Source organism: Manacus candei, unplaced genomic scaffold (assembly GCF_025592945.1).
Source record: "Manacus candei isolate 608988 ecotype Guabito, Panama unplaced genomic scaffold, ASM2559294v1 h1tg000065l, whole genome shotgun sequence".
NCBI lineage: Eukaryota > Metazoa > Chordata > Aves > Passeriformes > Pipridae > Manacus > Manacus candei.
The window spans coordinates 2,891,881-2,912,067 of NW_026138113.1; the positions used below are offsets into that span (position 1 = coordinate 2,891,881).

At 36.9% G+C, this 20,187-nt stretch overlaps 1 protein-coding gene across 4 annotated transcripts in view; it reads left to right on the top strand.

The window, feature by feature from the left end:
- Window positions 1–19,939, top strand: part of PHKB (phosphorylase kinase regulatory subunit beta) — a 68,171-nt gene extending 48,232 nt beyond the window's left edge. For 2 of the 4 annotated variants that reach the window (XM_051805574.1, XM_051805575.1), the window contains 11 exons: window positions 2,258–2,319; window positions 2,408–2,570; window positions 3,416–3,497; window positions 5,615–5,672; window positions 7,430–7,520; window positions 9,087–9,289; window positions 11,942–12,076; window positions 14,636–14,765; window positions 15,157–15,264; window positions 16,465–16,605; window positions 18,904–19,939. In XM_051805574.1, the coding sequence (XP_051661534.1) occupies window positions 2,258–2,319; window positions 2,408–2,570; window positions 3,416–3,497; window positions 5,615–5,672; window positions 7,430–7,520; window positions 9,087–9,289; window positions 11,942–12,076; window positions 14,636–14,765; window positions 15,157–15,264; window positions 16,465–16,605; window positions 18,904–19,041 (1,311 nt within the window). In that variant the 3' untranslated portion in view covers window positions 19,042–19,939. Of the gene's footprint in view, window positions 1–2,257; window positions 2,320–2,407; window positions 2,571–3,415; window positions 3,498–5,614; window positions 5,673–6,474; window positions 6,566–7,429; window positions 7,521–9,086; window positions 9,290–11,941; window positions 12,077–14,635; window positions 14,766–15,156; window positions 15,265–16,464; window positions 16,606–18,903 lie in introns of all 4 variants that reach the window. The other 2 variants (XM_051805576.1, XM_051805577.1) reach the window with 1 other exon arrangement.
- The last annotated feature ends 248 nt before the right edge of the window (window positions 19,940–20,187 follow it).

Here is a 20,187-nt window from a genome sequence, read left to right on the forward strand (position 1 = left end):
GGTTCTAAGGATTTTATCTAGTATCATAAAATTAAGAAGTCAAGACTCAGGACATTTGGTACACCTTGGTTTGTCTCAAAAGAAACATGGGTTTTTTTTAATTCCTTTTGATGAGTCTTTTGAAAGTCAAAATCTTCACAGAGGATTTTCAGAAGGGAGAAGGATTTTTTTATGTTAGGCAGTCTTGTGAAATTACTACCAAAGGATAAAGGCAGAGTGTCAAGCACTGAGGGATTTCTTTTGATTAGGTAATCAACAAGGGGGGAGAAAAGGTGCTTCACATATATTAAAATTCTTACAAGAACTAAGATCTGTTTTTAACATCTTTGCTGTTTGAATTCATCTTAAAGCAGGAAAATTTATTCATTAAAATGTGAAAATTACTGAGGTGCTGATTTTACATAATTGTATGTGCTAGTTTGTCTTAGTTTACACCTATTGAAGAACCCTTTTTTGTAAGAGAGAAAACCAAGTTATGACTTCTTGTTCCCTAAAAAATCATTAATTTGTAGAAGAGCTGGGTCATTTTTAAAGGAAATGCTCCTACCTATGACGGTTCCAGACGTTCTTGGAATCTTTAAATATTTATGTATTTCTCCTGGTCCTGTATAGGTCATGTTGTCTCTCCTGGTACCATTGACTCTTTCTATAGCAAAGGTCCAGGGAGAACCTTTCATTTGGCTACAGCATTTGTTATTGTGGTTTGGTTTGTTTATTGGTTTTTTTAACTGCAAGGACTTTCTTGCATTGCATTGATTCAACTGGTGTATTATCAGGCAAGAAATTTCTCCATCTATATGTGCCCTTATTTTAAGCACTACACTGAACAACTCCCAGGGAGTAAACTTTTGCTTCCATACTCATGGACCTTCTGGAAAAATCCTTTTTTTAATGTAAAAAGTAAGGAGCAGTTTTAAAGGGTTTAAGGTGTTGACAGTCACTGGTCTTTGCTTTATTTATTAGCCACTAAAACATGGGAAAACTACAAACAAATGTTTGTTTCACTTTAAGGCCAATGGAGATGGTAGTGGGTGCCTTTCCTGCTGGGATACAGTGTCCCTTCTCCAGCAGTTGAACTAGAATCTCTCAGTCTTATTGCACAGTTGTCACGTTTTTTAACAGTCTTGTTTCATTATAGGAAAGGATTTGGGAAAAGAACAAGGGACATGTCTAATTCCTGGTGTTTTCTTGAATAATTCATGTATTCTAACAAAATATATATTGATCTTTGCAAACTGTATTCAGCTGCTTCATTTAGATGCACATGGTAAACGTGCCCAGAGAGAATGTGTGTCTCTGAGTGAATGCTCTTTTCTTCCTGTAAAATATACCAAATCTTATTTCATTTAAAAATATGTATGCTCAGAAGATTTGCAGCTCTTTTCTGATTTTTCCCTTCGTTGTCATCCTGTGTTCAAGCAGATGTGCAAGGCAGAGAATGAATGACACTGGTAATAAAGGCAAAGCAGGTTTTTTTATATTCAGTCATCTCACAGTGTAAGAGATCAGTATTTTACTGCAGCTCGTGTACAAGGAAAATGGAATATAAGTTCATAATACACACTCAGTTTTACTTAGCTAATGAGAACCATCAAAAGCAGTCTTAAAAATGCTGTAGTACAACACATTCCCTCTGGCAGTAGATAAATAGGGAATTCACATAAATTCAGAAGGAACAAATTGTAACGACTACATCAGATAAATGCAACATTTGGTTTCAGGTATGTAATCTTTTGAGGTGCATGTATTTGTAAGCTGCATTTGATGTGCAAACTTAGGGCAGGCATGCTTGGATTAAGGGATGACTGCAGTGTAGGAATGTTATTGTGCAGTGTTTGCCTGAAACATCGCTGAGACTGACAGGAAACCCGCCCGTCCTTCAGCAATCCCTGAAATAATGAGCAATATGATCCAGAACATGACTATTGTGCAGGACTCCAATACAAATCCTTGATCTCAGGTGTTTTCATCAGACTTGAGTTTTGGGGGATGGACATTGCTTGATGAAGCCATAAATTGCAGGCAAAAGAACAACAAAACACCAGAAAAGAAGAGAGCAGCCTCAGGAGACTTCTACTGTCTTAAGCTGTCATTTTCCTTATGAGAGAGGAAAAATACTCTGGAAGTGTAAAAATATTTGGAACTGTAGATAAAGAAACTACTTTGTCAGCTGAAACCACCAGCAACATACTGAAATCAAAAGACAGTTATATAGTAATGTATATATTTTAAAATTTTTTTCAATTTTTCATTTCAGACATTAATATCTGGAGCAGTTGTTGAACAACTTGACTTCCTAAGAATCACTGAAACCGAAGAGTAAGGCTATGTGTAAATAATAACAATGTGGTATTTGATAGTTAAAATATGTTCTGAACTGTGAAGAAATGAAATATTTATTTTTCAGGGCTCCTGTATTTAAGAGTTTGGAGGAGTTGGATCTCCCAAAACATTCAAAAGTCAAGAGACAGTCTAGTACTCCAAATGCTTCTGAACTTGAGCAGCAACCAGATGTAAATATTAATGACTGGAAAAACAAGTCAACATATGAGATCCTGCAGAAACTTAATGTAAGAAAACTTGATAAAAATATGGTGTAACTTCGTTCCTGTGAAATAAGAAATTCTGTGTCGATATTCTTTTTAAGAGCAGCCTACTTAGGTCAGCATTAGTGTCATGGTCAGTGTTAATAATGCAGCTAATAACATAAAATGTGTGATGTTCCTCTTCATACTCGGAGAATCTTCCTCTTTACAGTCCTTCATCTTAGCATCACAGAACCCTCTGGCCCTTCGTGCTGTAACTGCTGCCTGTCAGTTGTCCCAGCTACCCCAATCATCTTTGGTCCTAAATGACCACTTAGAAGGGGACCCATTTGTTATGTGTCTTAGGAATAGATACTTTATTCACAAACTGAAATTCAAAAGGCTTGAGTAGTGAGTATTCACTTGGATGGACTGTGAACCTCTTAATGACATCAAGGGAAAGTTCCCATCTGGTATTTTTCCTGTATATAGAGGAAAACTACCAATATCTGTTCTAGATCTAGTGTTTGATACAAAATCACAAAGTATTCTGCTTGGTTCCCTATGTCATTACAAGCATTTATGCTGTTAATGAAAGGACCTGAGAAAGAAAAGTCAGGAAATGTTTCCAAGGTCAAATTATCACAACTTAATATGAAGCACAGAGAAGCCTCTGCAAGCAGCAGTGACAAGGATACAGCACACATAGTGTATGAAATAGTTGTGAAATCCCCTTAAAAACAACATTTGTAGACTTTTTCCTAAATTAAAAAAAAAAAAAGGCCCTTTGGCTGCACTTGAAATTTTTTAATAGCTGTTCTGGTTTTGCTTCACTGAAAATCTGAAGGCTATTTGTGGTTTTGTTGTTGCTGGTGTTTTTCTTTTTTAAGGACTGCAATTGCCTAGCAAGTCAAGCGTTACTCTCGAGTATATTGCTTAAAAGGGAAGGACCGAATTTCATCACCAAGGAAGGTAAGAGCTTCTTTCATTTGACTATTCAGAGTATTTGAGGAAGCAGATGTATGTTTGGTTGCAATGAACGTGAATAATAGCTGTGCATGCCAGCAGTTGTGTAGCTGTTTTCTCTGCCATTTAAAGCAATTTCTGCATTAAATGGGACATGCAAATTCATAGTGTGGTGGGGAATGAGCTGCTGAATGTATGAACTCTTTTAGATTGTTTGTAGGCCAGTGCTCTATCTAGTTGTAATTTTCTGTGCATAGATCAAAAAAATAGAGAATCTGACCTTGTGTAGAAAACTCAAACTTAAGATAAGTCTGTATGTCTGTGACAGTATGAAATATATGAATCTTTATACTTAATTTTTATTCTACTTTGATGTAATCCGACTTCAATGTATCTGTGAAACCTACTCTAATTTTTTATTATGGCTTTGTATTAGAGCACAGGATTTAAATTCCTGTAAAATAATTCTCAGAAGGCTACTGAGGCTCGTGGCCTTTGTGCTGCAAGTTTTGGTGTTTTGTTTTTTTCAAAGACTGCTTATTAGCTGCCTTTGTATATAAGAATACTCCTCAGAAAAAGAGGAATGTTCAGATCAAATAATGTTCTCTTACTTATTCACCAAGGAGTGACTTAGCACCTCATGTTATTGAACCCTCCTTCTTAATTTTGGTGTCAGCTGAGTCTTGTGATGAAGAGTTGTCATTTTGACATAAGCATATATTATATCCGTATTGCTATATTAAAAATGTCAGAGAATCATGGAATATCCTGAGCTGGAAGGGACTCATAAAGTTCATCCAAGTCCAGCTCCCAGCCCTTCACAGGACACCCCAAGAATCCCACCCTGTGCCTGAGAGCATTGTCCAAACGCTCCTTGAGCTCTCTTGGGCTGGTGCTGTGCCCACTGCCCTGGGGAGCCTGGTCAGTGACCAACCACCCTCTGGGGGAAGAACCTTTTCCTAATATCCAACCTAAACCTACCCTGACTCAGCTTCAGGCCATTCCCTGGAGTCCTGTCCCCGGTCCCCACAGAGCAGAGATCGGTGTCTGCCCCTCCTCTTGCCCTCCTGAGGAAGTTGTCCCTGCAATGAGCTCTCCCCTCAGTCTCCTTCAGCTGAACAGACCAAGTGCCCTCAGCCACTCCTCACATGGCTTCCCTGCAAGGGAAAGCCTTTGGATCTCTTCTTTGGGCACTTTTTAGTATCTTTCTTATGTTGTGGTGCCCAAAACTGCACTCAGTACTGGAAAACAATGTCAAGTGGAATAAAATTCATTGGCTGACACCCAGGGTATTGTTGCAGGTTGTGACTGGAATCTGCACATTAGGCCCATGTAGCTTTTCTGCCAGTTATCTGTACTGTTGTCATGTTTTGAGAGCCTCAGGAGCTTTCTCTTAGACCTTTGTAGGTTGTGTTCTTTGCTCTAGAAAAATCTCAAGGCAGATTTCCTAACCTCTGTAAGCAACCAACATTACCACTTAATGACTGTTGGATCACTCTGTTGAAATCATCTATGTAAAAAAAAAAAAAAGTCAGAGGCTGTTGTGCCTCTAACCATTCAGAACTAACTTTTAGAGACCTTTTTGTGCCATCCCACATGAAATGGTGCGTGATGATAACCTTTTTAATATGCACTTTGTATTAAACAGTCTGAGTCACTGACTGAAAGTTCCCTGCATCCTACGACTGGAGACTACTGAGACTGACATTAAATAGTCACACAGTCAATAAACCCTAAATCTAAAAAGAGAAGCAGAACCTTGGGTTCTGCAGTTTGAGTATGTACCTTATAATGGGATATACCTTTTATAGGCCAAATATGCATGTAGATTAATTTTCCCCAATATATAGCAGGAATGGCTGATATCATGAGCATCTCTATATCATAAGCAGCAAATTCAGCTGAAATCTGGTTTGGCTTCTTGCATAACAACATATGCTGGGAGACAGGGGACTTGATTGCATCTAAATTTTAGATGTTAAGCATAATAAAAAAGTGCTTTACTAAAGCAGATTCAGAATTAACCGATCTCATAAAATTAACTTATTACTATTAAATGGAAACCTGTGCATCTTTTTTGCTTATGTTTTGTTTTGTTTTGTTTTTTTGTTAAATGCATTTAGGTACTGTTGCTGAGCATATTGAAAGAATCTATAGACGAGCTGGCAGCAGAAAGCTCTGGTTTGTATACACATAATCATGTTCCTTATGTTTTACACCATTTTTTTGTCCTAATGTGTTTATAGAAAGTAAGGCTGGATCCTTACACACTTAAAGGGGGAAAAATGACAGCTTTACTGACAAAATGATGTTGGTGCATGGCAGCTGAAGATCTGGTTTAATATGCTTTAAAAAATTAACAAATGTCTTCTTACTGTTATCTTCTAAAATAGAAAAGTGATAGACTGGTTTTGCACTGAGTGCAAAACTGCCGATGTACAATTCTCATTAAATTGAAATAATGAGAAAAAATTACTAATATTCTTACTTCTTACAGGGCATGATAAAATATTATCATAGCTTTCTGTAGCAAGGCTGCTGATCAGATATAAATCAGTTAAACTGATACAATACAGATTTATTGTCCTGAATTAATTTGCTTTGAGCCTTACTTTGTCACAATAACTTTGAAAGGTTTTAGCAAACAGGTTGATATTTACATGTTGTTTATTAATTTCTTTGCACTAAAGCTCAGTAGAAATTTAATTTATTTTTATCAAAGAAATGAGTTGAGCCTGTCTTGAACTCTGTTCTCTCACTCTGTAACTACTCCTAACAGAGCAGTCTGTAAATATAAAACTGTTTTTCATTTTTTTTTGGTCTCTTCATACAGTTAAACGGGCCTTTGCCAATAATGAGGTAGAACCAAAATACCTTGGTGGTATTTTTTTGTAAATAATTAAAATCAAAAGTATTTTTAGAAACAAAATATGTAAACTATTTTTCATTTCTCTTCCATGATTGCCATGTGACATACATATAGGTTGGTGTTGCGCTACAGTGCTGCATTTGCACAGAAATTTTCTTCTTCTATAACCCCACATATTACTACTTTACTGGTACATGGGAAACAGGTAAAGTGCCCAGAAAGCTGAAGTGCAGCTCTGTGAGATTATTTTTTTGCTTATTTGCATTTTGATAGTATCAGCTAATGCATTTTTAAATGCTTTGCTCTTGACCTTAAGAAGTGTGTAGCAGTTTTCAGAGGAATCAGCATCAACTGTTTGAGCTTTTACTAACACTATAGAGTATTACAATTTGTTCCTTAACTCTGTGAATAAATGATTCTTAGTAGCCTCAAAACCTGTGCTAGAAAAGCTCAATTACAGGCCTGTTAGGTTTGTATTTTGTCAGGAAATTATTATTAAAAGTATTCGTATCTTTAGCCATCAACTGCATATATGGAAAAATGTTTTTCTTAGAAGTTGCAGCTTGTTTTGAGCCTAGCAGGTTACACAGGTCTCTTCTTTTCATGTTACACATGCAAAATGTTACCTCAGCATGGAACACACAACAAAGCCTTGGTGTTACGTGTTGTACTTTCTCTTGCAAAATCTTTCTGACTCTTCCTTAACCTTGGTAATTTTTTAGTCTATTTATCTTGCAAAATGATGAAAATGTCTTAAAAGAGGAGCTGGCATCTCTTACCTGTCTGTTTTCAAGATGCTGCTGAGAAGAGAACGAGAAGCTTTTTATGGAGCTGGCAGTTTAATGAGTTCTAACGAGATCTATTATTGATCCATTAACCTATATCTAGACTAAAAAATGAAAAGCCGTAGAAGAGTACATAAAATCTGATCCAAATTCCACTTTATAAATAATGATGTATTCACTGAGTTAGTTTTGAGATCTCTGCTGTGGCAGACATTAAACTGCTATATGAATTCATTAAACTAGCTTGTGATATGTAGTGGGATTGCTCTGTTTTCTGCCCTCAGGTCTGTTGTGCGCTTCGCAGCAAGTCTTTTAGGTAAACTAGTGGACAGCCTTGCACCATCTATTACTAATGTTTTAGTTCAGGGCAAGCAGGTAAGTCTTTGCTCCTCAGAAATGTATTAAGGAATGATAACAGAGAAACTAAACAAATGACTTTTTAATTTTGAAGGCCTCTGATGCTTCTTTTAAAAGTCCCCAATGGCTTAAAAAATCTTTACTGAAGAAGAAAAATCCAGAGAAAATGAAGATATATTTAATAATTGCACATGGAATTGGCTAATAATTCTATTTCTAATCAGTGACAGAATGGGACTGAAAAGACAGTTCAGCATTTGGGTAAGAGGGGAAGAGGCATGATCTGCATGAAACTCTTCAGGTTTAAGGTCTCTGGGGAGACCTTAGAGCCCTTTCCATTGCCAAAAGGGGCTCCAGTAGAGCTGGAGAGGGACTTTTGACAAGAACATGCAGAGACAGGACAAGGGGGAATGGCTTCAAAATGAGATAGGGTAGGTTTAGATGAGATATTATGAAGAAATTCTTCACTGTGAAGGTGGTGAGGCCCTGGCTAGGGTTGCCTAGAGAAGCTGTGGCTGCCCCATCCCTGGGAGTATTCAAGGCCAGGTTGCATGGGGCTTGGAGCAGATTAAGGTCCCTTCCCACCCAAACCTTTCTAAAATTTATATATATATTTCACAGAAGTTTTGAAAGACTTCTTTAATGAAAATGTAGCCATCCTCTGTAACTGAACATAAGACAACACGTGGGTGGCAGCTGAGCAAAAGGTCTTTCAGGATTTTAGTATTCTGTTTCAACAAAGTTTAATCAACAGTGTTTCTTCCTTTCTTAAGGAGGATGTAATTTTTTTTTTCCCCAGCACAATAATTTTAATTAAGTTCATGAATAGCTGCTTCCAAATAATGCTAATTGAATATTTATGTATTTTTGTATTAAGTATGTGTATGTGTATACTTGCTTATATGCAATGTTGTTGTGACAAATTTGTCTTTGTCCTACTCCAGACTGAGGTTTAGGTTTGTGCTTCTGAGGCTCCACAGCTGTAGAGGAAACTGCACCTGCGTGCAGCATGATTTGAGGCTATTTGCAACTTTTTAACCTAACTTTTCTTCATTGGTCACTTTATAACAATGGTCTTTATTATAGGAGAAAAACTAGTGTTGCTGTTTTACTGACAGCAGGTTAAAAACAAACCCGAATTCTGACAAAATTCCTTTCTTGTGGTTAAACAATCCGGTAGCAGCAATATGTTTTCTTAAGATGAAGGCTGTAACTTTTAGGATGCTATTAGAAATAAAAAACCAAAACTATAAATTTGATTTTGAATTTAAAGTGAGCTTCACAGCTGAAATGTATGAAATGACATACTGTCTAGACCTAATGTTAGTTATGATTATAACCAAAGCATTTTTATTTTACTTTAGAAAAATATATTCCATATTTATTGTCGTCTTTAGAGAAGTTTATTACTTCAATAGCATCCAGTTAACAGTATTAACAAGCATCAGCCATTGACAAAAAATTATTTTTGTGTTGTGCAATTTTAACAAGCAAAGCAGAGTTGCTGAAGTTGAATTTCTGAATTGCTTCTCCAATGCTTTTATTCCTGTCTGTATCTTCTGAATTTTTTTCAATATACTGTAGGTGACACTTGGAGCTTTTGGCCAGGAGGAAGAAGTTATTTCTAACCCCTTATCCCCAGCAGTGATTAAGAACATAATCTATGAAAAATGCCATTTACAAGATGAAAGAGAAGCCGTAGTTCAGCAGGAACTTGTCATACACATTGGCTGGATCATCTCAAATTCACCTGAGCTGTTCAGGGGCATGCTGAAGATACGGATTGGGTCAGTAAAGTATCTCATATTGTTCTTTATTACTACTGGTATTGCAGAAGAACATACATGCTTCAGATGTATGCAGATGGTTGCTACATTGCAGAAATGGTTTATGTAAGATGATGCAGCAGAACTTGTATACTTCAGTTTTAGGAAGCCTGCTTTAAATTAGTTTGCCAAAAACAGGTGCACAACTATTCTCAAATTTGGCAGTCAACAGTGTAAAGTGGAGGAGGGGCAGTCCTTGTAATGGTCCATTTGGAGCATTCCTACTGCTGATATGGTGAACTAGAGGATTTTTTGAAGCTGGATCCCTGTAACAATGGGCCTTAGTGGGGTTGGATGCTGTGGGATTCTGTTGCTGAAAATTAATTTTGTTCTTCAAAACCACCTCAAACCAAATACCCTCACTCCCCAGCTGAACAGTATCCCTAGTGCAGACAACATACAACACTTCTTGACTGTTCCTCAGCTGCCTAGTTGTCCAGTTCTATACTGAATAGGTTTGTCTGAGCCAGGAACCACAAAGCTGAATCAAGTTTAAAACATCATTTACCTAGTGGGTTGTTCTTTTAGTTGACAAGGTGACCTACAAATAGTCTGTGCTGGAGCATTGTCATATTCCATGGTATCTGTATTTACTCTGCTATCTACAGGAGTTAATTATTTTTCACATTTAGGAAGAGACATACATTTGAATAAGGACTTCTTTGAAGAGGCCAGGTGCTACTGACTGAGATATACAGAATTAGTGAGCATGCTTTAAAAATCAGAACTTAAGTGTTCCATTTTCCATAGAGAAAAATATAGCATTTCAGCACTGGAGGTAGATACCAGCAGCCTTTTTTCAAGCAGACAAAAGTCATATTTCCACTTTAGCAGTACATTCTAGTCATCATAAAATCAAAAATTTTTCAAATGCCTGTATTAGATTTGACTGGAACACATCTATTCTTTGGCACTGAAATGCTTTTCTGTCCCCTCTACAGATCCATGTTACTCTTCTTTCCTCCCCCTCCTTATTCCCTGTATCTAGTCCTTTTTGCAATTTTTTTTTCTTTCTTCCAAGGTTAATGCTAGAGATTCAATTTCCTTTATTTCAGTGTTATCACCCACTCCAGTGAGCAAAATTAACCTTCTCACAGAAATGCCATTCCAGTTTGGTAATGATTTGATTTAGTGTCTTGTTATTGATTTGCTTTCAGGGTTTCATGTTGAAATAGATCAAGTTGCTGACAGGCCTATTACTGTAAAAACTCCCAACCTATGACTTCTACCCTCCTCTTATCAGTGAAGAGCTCAAGAGAAGGTCCAGTCTTGACTTTGCTATGGTTTGTAGGCCATTGCAAAGAGAAAATACTAGTGAGGGACTTACACACAGGCACATTTGAGTCCTCAGTGAGGAAAGGACAGATTCCTGAGCCAGTTGTGTTGTTAATCTTAATAACAAGAGAAGGACACTATTCCCCTGCTAAAATTAATGAAAGTAGTATGTTCTGCATAATGTAATATGTCCATGTTGCCTAATCTTCTCTGGTGTCTTGCACCTCCAATGCATGGCCTTGGAAACATCAAATTTAAAGCAACATTGGATCAGCTGGCTGGACATCTCCTCATTGCCTGTAGTTACTGAGAATTTTTTAGAAAAGATTGTGACTTGACTTACATAAACACAGACATTCTGCACCTTGTTGGCTGAATAATTAAGTGACCATGGAATGTGACTAATACTGATGACAATGTAGCTCCCTTAAGAATATGCTGCATTTTGGGATAATCACAGAAAGGCTCTTTGATGTAACCCAGACTTGATCAGGTGTTATATGATGGACTGTTTGAAGACAAACTAGTTAAGTTTCTTTTTCCTTTTGTTAGTAATACCTGCTTGAACTGATCCAGTGTAGATGGTAAGAGACTGAGCTCTGTGCTCAGTTATTTGGCTTCAAATGTATCTATACATTATTTCATCTTTTGATATTGCACTGGAGGCTGTAGCACTAGTTTTACATAATGTGCAGAATAAAACTCAGCATTTTCCTTCAGTACTTTGCCAAGGTCTGCCTCTCTGATACCTAAGGCTAAAAATCGTCGCTGTTGCCATATTCTTATTGAATCACATTTTTTCAAAAGGGAGTAGCAGAAGAAAGTGTGACAGACTGCAAAAAGGAGTTTCAAAGACTAAAAGTATAAATAAGCCCTGAAGTATTTTAAAAGTAAAATCTTGTCGTTTTAATGGCTTTTTAAAACTCTTCAGCAAAATGCATATATTGTCAGAGCCTAATTTTGAATAAGAATTTTAACATCAAAAGCCAGGTAAATGTTTGTCTTAATGAACATGGGATGTAGAGCATGAAGTCAAATCAATTTTTTGCAGTCAATTTTTTTAGTAGTCAATTGCAATCAATTTTTTGTAGTCATATCAAATTTTTCTATGGAAAGCACGCTCCACAACACATTTCTTAAAATATATGCATTATCCCTTTCAGTTCATATCATGTTCCAATCCAACAGTACAAGTAGTAGCGTCTGATATTTTATGCATGTCCTGACAGCTAAATAGAAGGATCATGTGGAATTCTTATGAGTTATTTTATTAGACTAATTTTTCATATTTGGAAACTTTGTATTTAATTAGTAAATATATTCCTTCCATTGCTTCAGATGGATTATTCATGCTATGAAATACGAATTGAAAATCCGTGCTGGGGATATGCCAGCCAAGGACTTGTACCAGATGTCCCCCAGTGAAGTGAAGCAGCTTCTGCTGGATGTCCTTCAGCCACAGCAGCCGGGCAGGTAATGGGATGGGGGGGTTTGTGGCACCTGTTTTCATTCATAATCCACTGTTCAAGTGAATTTAGTTTCTGAACTGCTTTGCACACCCCTGAAATCACCAGGCATCTGTAATCAGTAACATACTTATTTAAGGAAAGGTAGGAAAATGCACTTTTTCATTCTTTTGTATGTGTCCAGGTTCCACAATTGTTTCTTTTATATTGTATGTTCCTTTTTCAGCTTTATCTTTGTGGAATTCTCTTTACTGCCACAGAAAAGAGATCTGTCTACTGTAAAATGAAGCATTACATTCTTTGACATGGGGAAAGGAGCCAAAAATTACCCAATAACCTCTACTTAAGTAGCTTGTAAGAACAGTTTGTCTGCTGTTCAGTGCCCTCTTTCTTCTGGGTTATTAAATGAATTAAGAACAGATGTTCTCTAGAATTCTTGAGAGAGTGGTACTGCCTGAAACTTGCCATCTTTTCTCCAAGCTGTAATCAGCTGCCAAAAAGAGCATTCACTGTGATACAAAGTATGCAAGACAAAAGTTAAGATTACAATATTTCCACTGAACTGTATTGATAAGAGTGAAGTCAAAACTCTTCCTTTTGGTTTTACTTCAAGTTAAGTTAGATTAATCTTTGGCACATAATACAGCTGATAATTTCCACAGTCCTTGACTGAATGGATGATGGCCTTATCTCTCAACAAAGAGGAAATGCACAACACATCCTATTACTTGTGCTTCATTCAGAACACATCTGTTTTTTTCCCCAATCTGTAATGCCTGAGAAACAAGTTCCTTAAATTGGTGTCTCATCTCTCAGTCCAACTGGCCATGTACTATATCTCCCATGTGCTTTTCAGTGTCTTGGTTGCGTTTATTTAAATTCTTGTTGTTTAGTTGCTCTCTCTACTCACGTTAATGCTGACATTATTCCCCTAAAACTGCAGCAGAACAACCCCTAGTCTCTCTTTGCAGCTTTTTCCATTATGTATTAGGCTATTTAGGAAACAATTTGGTCAATCACAGTAAGCATTTCAAGCACCATCCATCATTAGAGATCTTACCTGAACTGCCACAGCAGCTTCTGCCTTTGATTCCTGTAACACAGGATAGATAGGTCAGTAAAGAGCACTCAGATGGATTTTCTGAGGATGAGGATTCTTTTTGGGGCTTATCTGAGTACAAAAGCTTGCCAGCATATCCTTCAAACTTCCTATCTTTAACTTCTTCCTGTACAGAATTATAACTTGTTTTTCCTTGCCCATTAATGACTCGTTTTTAGAAGTTCTCTTCCTGCCAGGAACTACAGAACACTGTCTCCTTGCCTTTTTTTTTTCGGTGACAGTTTTTCCTACTCTTGTGATCTTTAGAAAAAAAATCTCTTCTGGTGTGACACCATATCTTGCTGCCAGTTAATTTGTCATAAAGGAAGGGCTAATGGTCTATTTACCTCCCCATCCAGTCTCTCCACCACCAGCCTCTCTCCAAGTTTTCACAGAGGGTAAAATTTTTGCAATTTTCCTACCTCTTACACTGGGCTCCAGGATATGATACCATGTAGATGCATATATTACGTATCTCACCAACAGAGTGCAGACTCCATAGATACTTTGAATCTATTTATGTAGGTTACAAGATTGCAGGTAACCTTTTTTTAAATGAAGCATTGTTCTTTTAATTGTCCAAATAGTTGTAAAACTAATATTGCTTTTTCAGTTTACAAGACTGTCTTCCTTGCCAGGGTAGTATGTATAGGTCAGAGTATTTTTGACATCTTCAAATGCTTCTTTCTTTGAATCAAGAAAACAACCTCTTATTTCTACCACCACTGGTCTTTCTGCTTTTATGGAAGATTTCTTGTCCTAATCCAAGGATAGAGCTGTACAGAGAGTAAGATGGATCTGTCATAGTAGACACAAGTTTTTGGCAGTTGAGTGACACATTGCTGGTGTCTCAAACTCTGTGGCTAAAGCCCCGTTGCTGTAATAATATTGTGAAGAAAAAAAATAGGAAAATTAAATTCCAGACTTGATGGATGTAAGTGAAAGAGGGTGTGGACAGTACGCTTCTGAAGACAAACAAGATTTGTGATTTATGGCGAATGTAACTCAGTTTGTTCAAAGCTTTAGTTCAACAAAACCATTCTGTTGAATTTTCTAAATTTACAGGCCACTTGTTTTCTACACACCACCAGAAAAAAACCCCTACCTTCAGTAATTCTTACCTTTCAGCAAAAATTTCTGCTGAAATACGTTCTCTAATGTGATTAGACATGATGAATTTGATCTGCTGCTGTTACTGGACTACGCTGGATAGATTTCACAGTTAATTCTTTTTCTCCACTTACATAAAACAAACACACACCTAAGAATAACATTCTGATCTCTGCAGGCTGAGCATCTTTATTGTGTTTGTTTGGAGTGACCCTCACCTGAAAGCGCATGTACTGCATGTGCATATTGAGATGTATTTGATGGCACTGCTCACCCTACTGGCTCACAGCACAGAACATGGCTTTGTGTGCATCTGTAAGAGGTTTTCACGTGAGGTTTCCCCCTGTCTGCCCCCAGGAGCTGGCTGAACAGGAGGCAGATTGATGGTTCCCTCAACCGAACTCCGGCCGGGTTCTACGATCGGGTGTGGCAGATCCTCGAGAGGACCCCCAATGGTTTGATAGTGGCAGGGAGATTCCTACCACAGGTAAAATCAGCAGAGATGCTCAGTTATTTCTGTTCTACCTGAAAATGGTGAATTATTTTGTCATTAATGTTTATTTTATGTCATGGTGTTTTACTTGTTCCTGTTGTAACTGAAAAACAGAAAAGTGTTTTCAAGTTCTTTTTTGGAGGGGGGGAGTAAAATACAGTTAGAATAGAATGGAAGCCAAGTATTTCTATGAATGCACATTGATAAAAGCATAAATCTAGAAAACTCTTTCCAAATCATGGACTCTGAAATCTGCTCCCTTTTTGATCCTACATTGGTCATATTTCTTTGTTGAGTAGGATTCAACAAGTAAACAGGCCCTACCTGGGGGTGGGTTTGATTTAATGCATATGGTCTTTGAGTAACAGTGTTATTTATCTTTCAGCAACCAACCTTATCGGATATGACGATGTATGAAATGAATTTTTCCCTTCTGGTTGAAGATATGCTGCAAGACATCGACCAGCCACAATACAGGCAAATTATTGTAGAGGTCTGTGGCCAACAATTAATGGAATTTTATAATATGCATGAGTGTGTTACAGCCTGAAGGAAAAAAAAATAACCCAGACTCAAATATCTCAAGAATTAGCAATTTAAATTTAAAACTTGCTTCAGTGGTTTCTCCGTAGATTGTTTATGATTAAACAGGTTCCTGTTAACATATTCAGAATATACCAAGTTCTAAATGTTCTTCCCCTCTACAAAATATTAATGACAGTACCAATGCAATTAGGTCACAGGAGGTAAAAACTAATAAGGAGTAATTCCAAAGTACCTTTCCTTCAAGTCCCTAGCCCATGCCTTTTCCTAACAATTTTCTAGGTCTAGCCAAAACTGCTCTAAAATAATCCATTTGCCTTCCAAAGGATTCTTCTTTCCATTTTTGCTGAGGCTGCTCTAATAAGTTGCTTTATATTAATGAATCAAATAACTTCCCATTCCCTCATGTTCCTGTACCAAACAGTAAAGCAAGAGGCTGTTTAAACTCCCTCCCCACCACTGCACATAATCAAATCAAATCCCTCTCCCTTCTGGCTCACAAGTAATGGTCAGGCTGGTGGTTGGAACATCCCCAATTTTTGCTAAAAGAGACCAAAATTACCAAACCAAACATGGCCAGTACAGACTCCACTGCCCACTTGTAGGTATTTCAACAGGACACTTGTCACGCTCACCTTCCTATTTTAAACCTCTTTCAGATGTGAGAAATGTAAACTCTGAAGACCTGAGACTTTATTGATGTTTATGGACCTTGTTTTTTATAAACTTTGTCAAAGTATGACATATAATCTATAATTATGCCTCAAAATACCAAATGCTGAGGTTCAGTGTTTGCTGCTTTTCGCCCTCCCCACTGTTTGAGCACCAGCATTTGTGCAGCCACACAGTGAACTGAATAAAATGGAAAATAACTTCCCTGGCTCCCAGCCAAGTTAGATGTTATTGTCAATCATTTACACAGTGCCCTTAACTAGGTAGTCACCAGCAATTGTAACCTTTCATGAAATCCTGCTTTTCCAGTGATTCTTTTATCAAAGTCAGAATTCTATTATCTGTGCACTATTACCTGTGCCATTATTAAATGGCTTCCTGCTTCAAAGAGGCATATGCAATTACCAGCAGTGCTGTTATGTAACCTGAATTTTAAAAAATCAAATTTAAAGTCTTACAGTCTTTTTCTGCCTTCTAGTTGCTGATGGTTATATCTGTTATTTTGGAGAGAAATCCTGAGCTAGAGTTCCAAGACAAAGTGGACTTGGACAAAGTGGTGCAAGAAGCATTTCATGACTTTCAGAAAGATCAGAGCAGTCCAAAGGGAGCTGAAAATCAAGTGAGTAAAATACTGCTGTCTTACAAAATTTACCATTCTTACTGAAGTTATAAATGCTAATTCTGTGCAGTTCAGAGTAAATAACAATTGATAGGAGTTCAGAATGGAACACAAATAAGAAATTAGTATACCCAAGTGCTGCCTAAGCCTGCAAAGAGCCTGTAAAGCAGAGATGAAAGAGGTACACTTTGTTGCTGAATTGTAAATTCAAATTTTTAGGGCAGGGAGAACACTCAGTGTTACATAGCTCTGAAATGGGAGTCTGTGTTAAGCTGGGAAAGTTGCTTATTAAAGGAGACAGAATTCATTAAGAGGGACACTAGAAGAGAAAAGAGTTAAAAATAAGAAAATAAAAAACCTAAAGCTCAGCATGGAAGTGTGGATTTAAGATCTTATGTACACAGATACTTAGAAAAATTTAGTAACCAGAGAACTCTTATTGACTATATTAATGTAAGAACTTGAAATACAAAACTGTTCTTAGTTACTGATTTTTGTGCTGGAGTTGCATTCATGACCTAGCAAGCTTTTGATGTCTAAGGGTTAAAATTCAAATGAATGAATAAATGCTTCTAATATTTGCTTCACTAGAAGTGTAGGGTTTATGCTTTAGAGACCTTCAAATATACTACAAGTTTTGGTGCCTCAAAGCTCTGAAATTCTGTAATAAAGCCAAGTTTATTGAACTGGTTAAAGGAGGAAATAGGAATAAAGCAGTGGGACAAGTCCCTGTGCTGCTGAGGATGATCTTCCTCGCTCTGTCTGGCATTTTATTGTGCCCAATATATTTGAAAATATCTGTGCTAGCTCTGAAGAATTATTGATTCATAACATTGACATGCAACAGCACTTCCTCTTGCTGAATTTAGCTCCTTTAAAAGATGAGGAAGGATATGCTCCTTAGGAATTCTTTCAAATGGTTCAGTGTTCACTCTTTTGCCACTAGTTTTTTGTAATAAGGTTTGAAAGCAAGCCACATATCCAGCCTCAGCAACATGTCGCTTTGCATAGTACCTTTGCTTACACAAGAACACAATTTTCTTGAACTTACAATTCTTTTGGCCCATTTTGGAGGGTAATGATTCCGTGGCAGTAACAAAATCACACATAATCCACACAAAAGGCTATTAAGTGCCAGCTCCACACTGGATCTTTGACTTCTTGTGACAATCTGCAAGTCCCCAATAGCTATAAACAAAGAAAGATTCCATGCAAATCCCAGTTTTTACTGGTGCTGCCCTAACTTCCATTGAAGTGATGGATTTTTTCCCCCAAGGCCAGATCTACTTAGAATGATGCCTTTTTGACTCTTAGAAAGACATCCCTATTTATAGTTGTGAATAGTATGTTTAAGGTTGTTGTTGTAAATTCCAGCTCCTTACATGTAAATTTTCTGGAATCTGCTTCTCCATATTCCCAGGTGTATGCCTGCTGGTAGCTAACTGTATCCTATTTAGGATTGTTCTTATGATGTTCTGTCTCAAAGTTTCCTAAAAAACACTGCTAAAAACTCCTAATTTGTCTGAACTGTGGTCTTCCATAAAACCGACTTGCAAATATTTTGATACTTCCTAGTTCCCTGTTAACATGTAATAAATGTCAAAAGTATTTACTCCAGTAATTTCAAACACACCTTAAAACTTCAGCAGTCTAATATTTGCACCACACAATCTCTGCCCTTGATTTAATAAAAGTAACCAGTTTCCCGAATTAAAGTGTTGAGCCTTTATATAGCAGCTAATATATAATTTGAGAATAAGCAGATGTTTTAACATCATTAACTGTGAAAAACAGGTGTTCAGTGAAGGACACCTATTTTGGTGAACTGATTAATGAGTTAGTTCATGTGATACCTGTGGTTTGGATCTTGGACTTTTTTCCTCCTGAATAAATCTTCAGTCAGGGTTGTATCTCCATGTACCCCCAAGGCTCTGGCTCACACTTGTACTGTGGCAGCACAGTGAGGTCCCACAGTCAGCATCCAGCTGCATGTTTGAGGAGAGCAGTTGTTCTCTGACACCTGTGACATTTAAAAAAATATTAAGAAGGTGGTATCTGTATAGTCCTGGAAAACTCAATGAAGAAGTAGATGCAGTAAATCTTAGTAATCTGTTCTGCACATGCTAAGGTAAGTGTAATGGGAGATTTCTGAAAATTGAGCAGAATTGTTTTGTAGCTTTAGACTCCGAAAAAACACATTTGTGTTTCTGCCATATTTGTGCTGTTCCTCTTGTAACCCTGTGTTTGGCTGCTTTCCACAGTCAGCACTAATGGCAGCATCTTCTCCCTGTCCTGCAGAATGACATGACTGCTTTCTACAACACCAGCCCACTGGGGAAGAAGGGAACGTGCAGCTACTTGAGTAAAGCTGTGATCACCTTATTGCTGGAAGGGGAAGTGAAACCAAGCAATGATGATCCCTGTACCATCAGCTGAAGCTTTGAAACAAAAAGGATTTGTTGCTTTACTTAGTGTTCTATGTATTTTTTCAAGCATATATTAAAATACTGTTTTGAAGAGTAACCCTGGCTAGCAATACAAATGCATATTATCCTTTGCTGAAAGAAGTGCCATTAAAGATACCAAGTGCCACCTAATTTTTTTCTTTCTCAACTATGCAGCATGTGACTGAGCACAGGAAGTTAGTGCGATGATAATTGATGAAGTTCAATAAGAATGTATTTATGATCTTAAATTATGCACTTAATGTAGCTGGTTCACTTCAAAAGAAAAGCAGTTTTTGTCTTTATACCTCTATTTATTTATAATTACAAACAAGTTTATTGTAAATTCTAAATGAAATTCAGAAAATTAACATGCATACCAGTCAGTATGGAAATACAAACATTGGATTATTTTCTTACTATTTTACACACGAATTGTAGCTGAAGGTTAAAGAGCTGTTATTCATTCAAATCAGTTAAATTGACAGCATTCTTTTAAGGTGTTTTTTTTTTTTTTAATTTACCAATTGGTAACTTGATATACAGGTTTCATCCTAATAGAGCAACTTTTTATCTCTAGCAATACATATCATTGCAGTTTCCCAACTGTAGTTTAAACATCTGCAAGTTAACAAGGGAAATGTATGGTAACAAGATAAAAGTTTGTATTAAAAAAAAGGGCAAACAAGCTGTATTTAAAATTAACATCAATGAAGAAATAAGTTTCTATTACATATGCTATCGTTGCATTAAAAAATTCAAAATCCACTTATTTATCTCCTAAATGTGTGAAAATACTGTATGCAATATGCTTTATTTTGGTGAAAATAATAAAAAGCAAATGCTTGTAAAAAAACCTGTCAATAAAAATACTTTAAGTGACATGCAAAGAGACTCCTGTTGACTTTAGTGGCAACTTTTGACCTCCTAATTAATGATGACCAGTGCCAGCTCGTCTGTGAATCAGTTGTTGCCATATTGATGTAAATTGCTTGTAACTTAAAATGTTAATGCACTTTAATTCTTAACACTTCTTGCTACTTCTCTTTTGCTCTAACTCTATTAATACCTCAGTTACTTGTAAGCCTTGGATTTGCTGATCTTGGGCTGACCTTTATAACTGCAAATGAATGAAAAT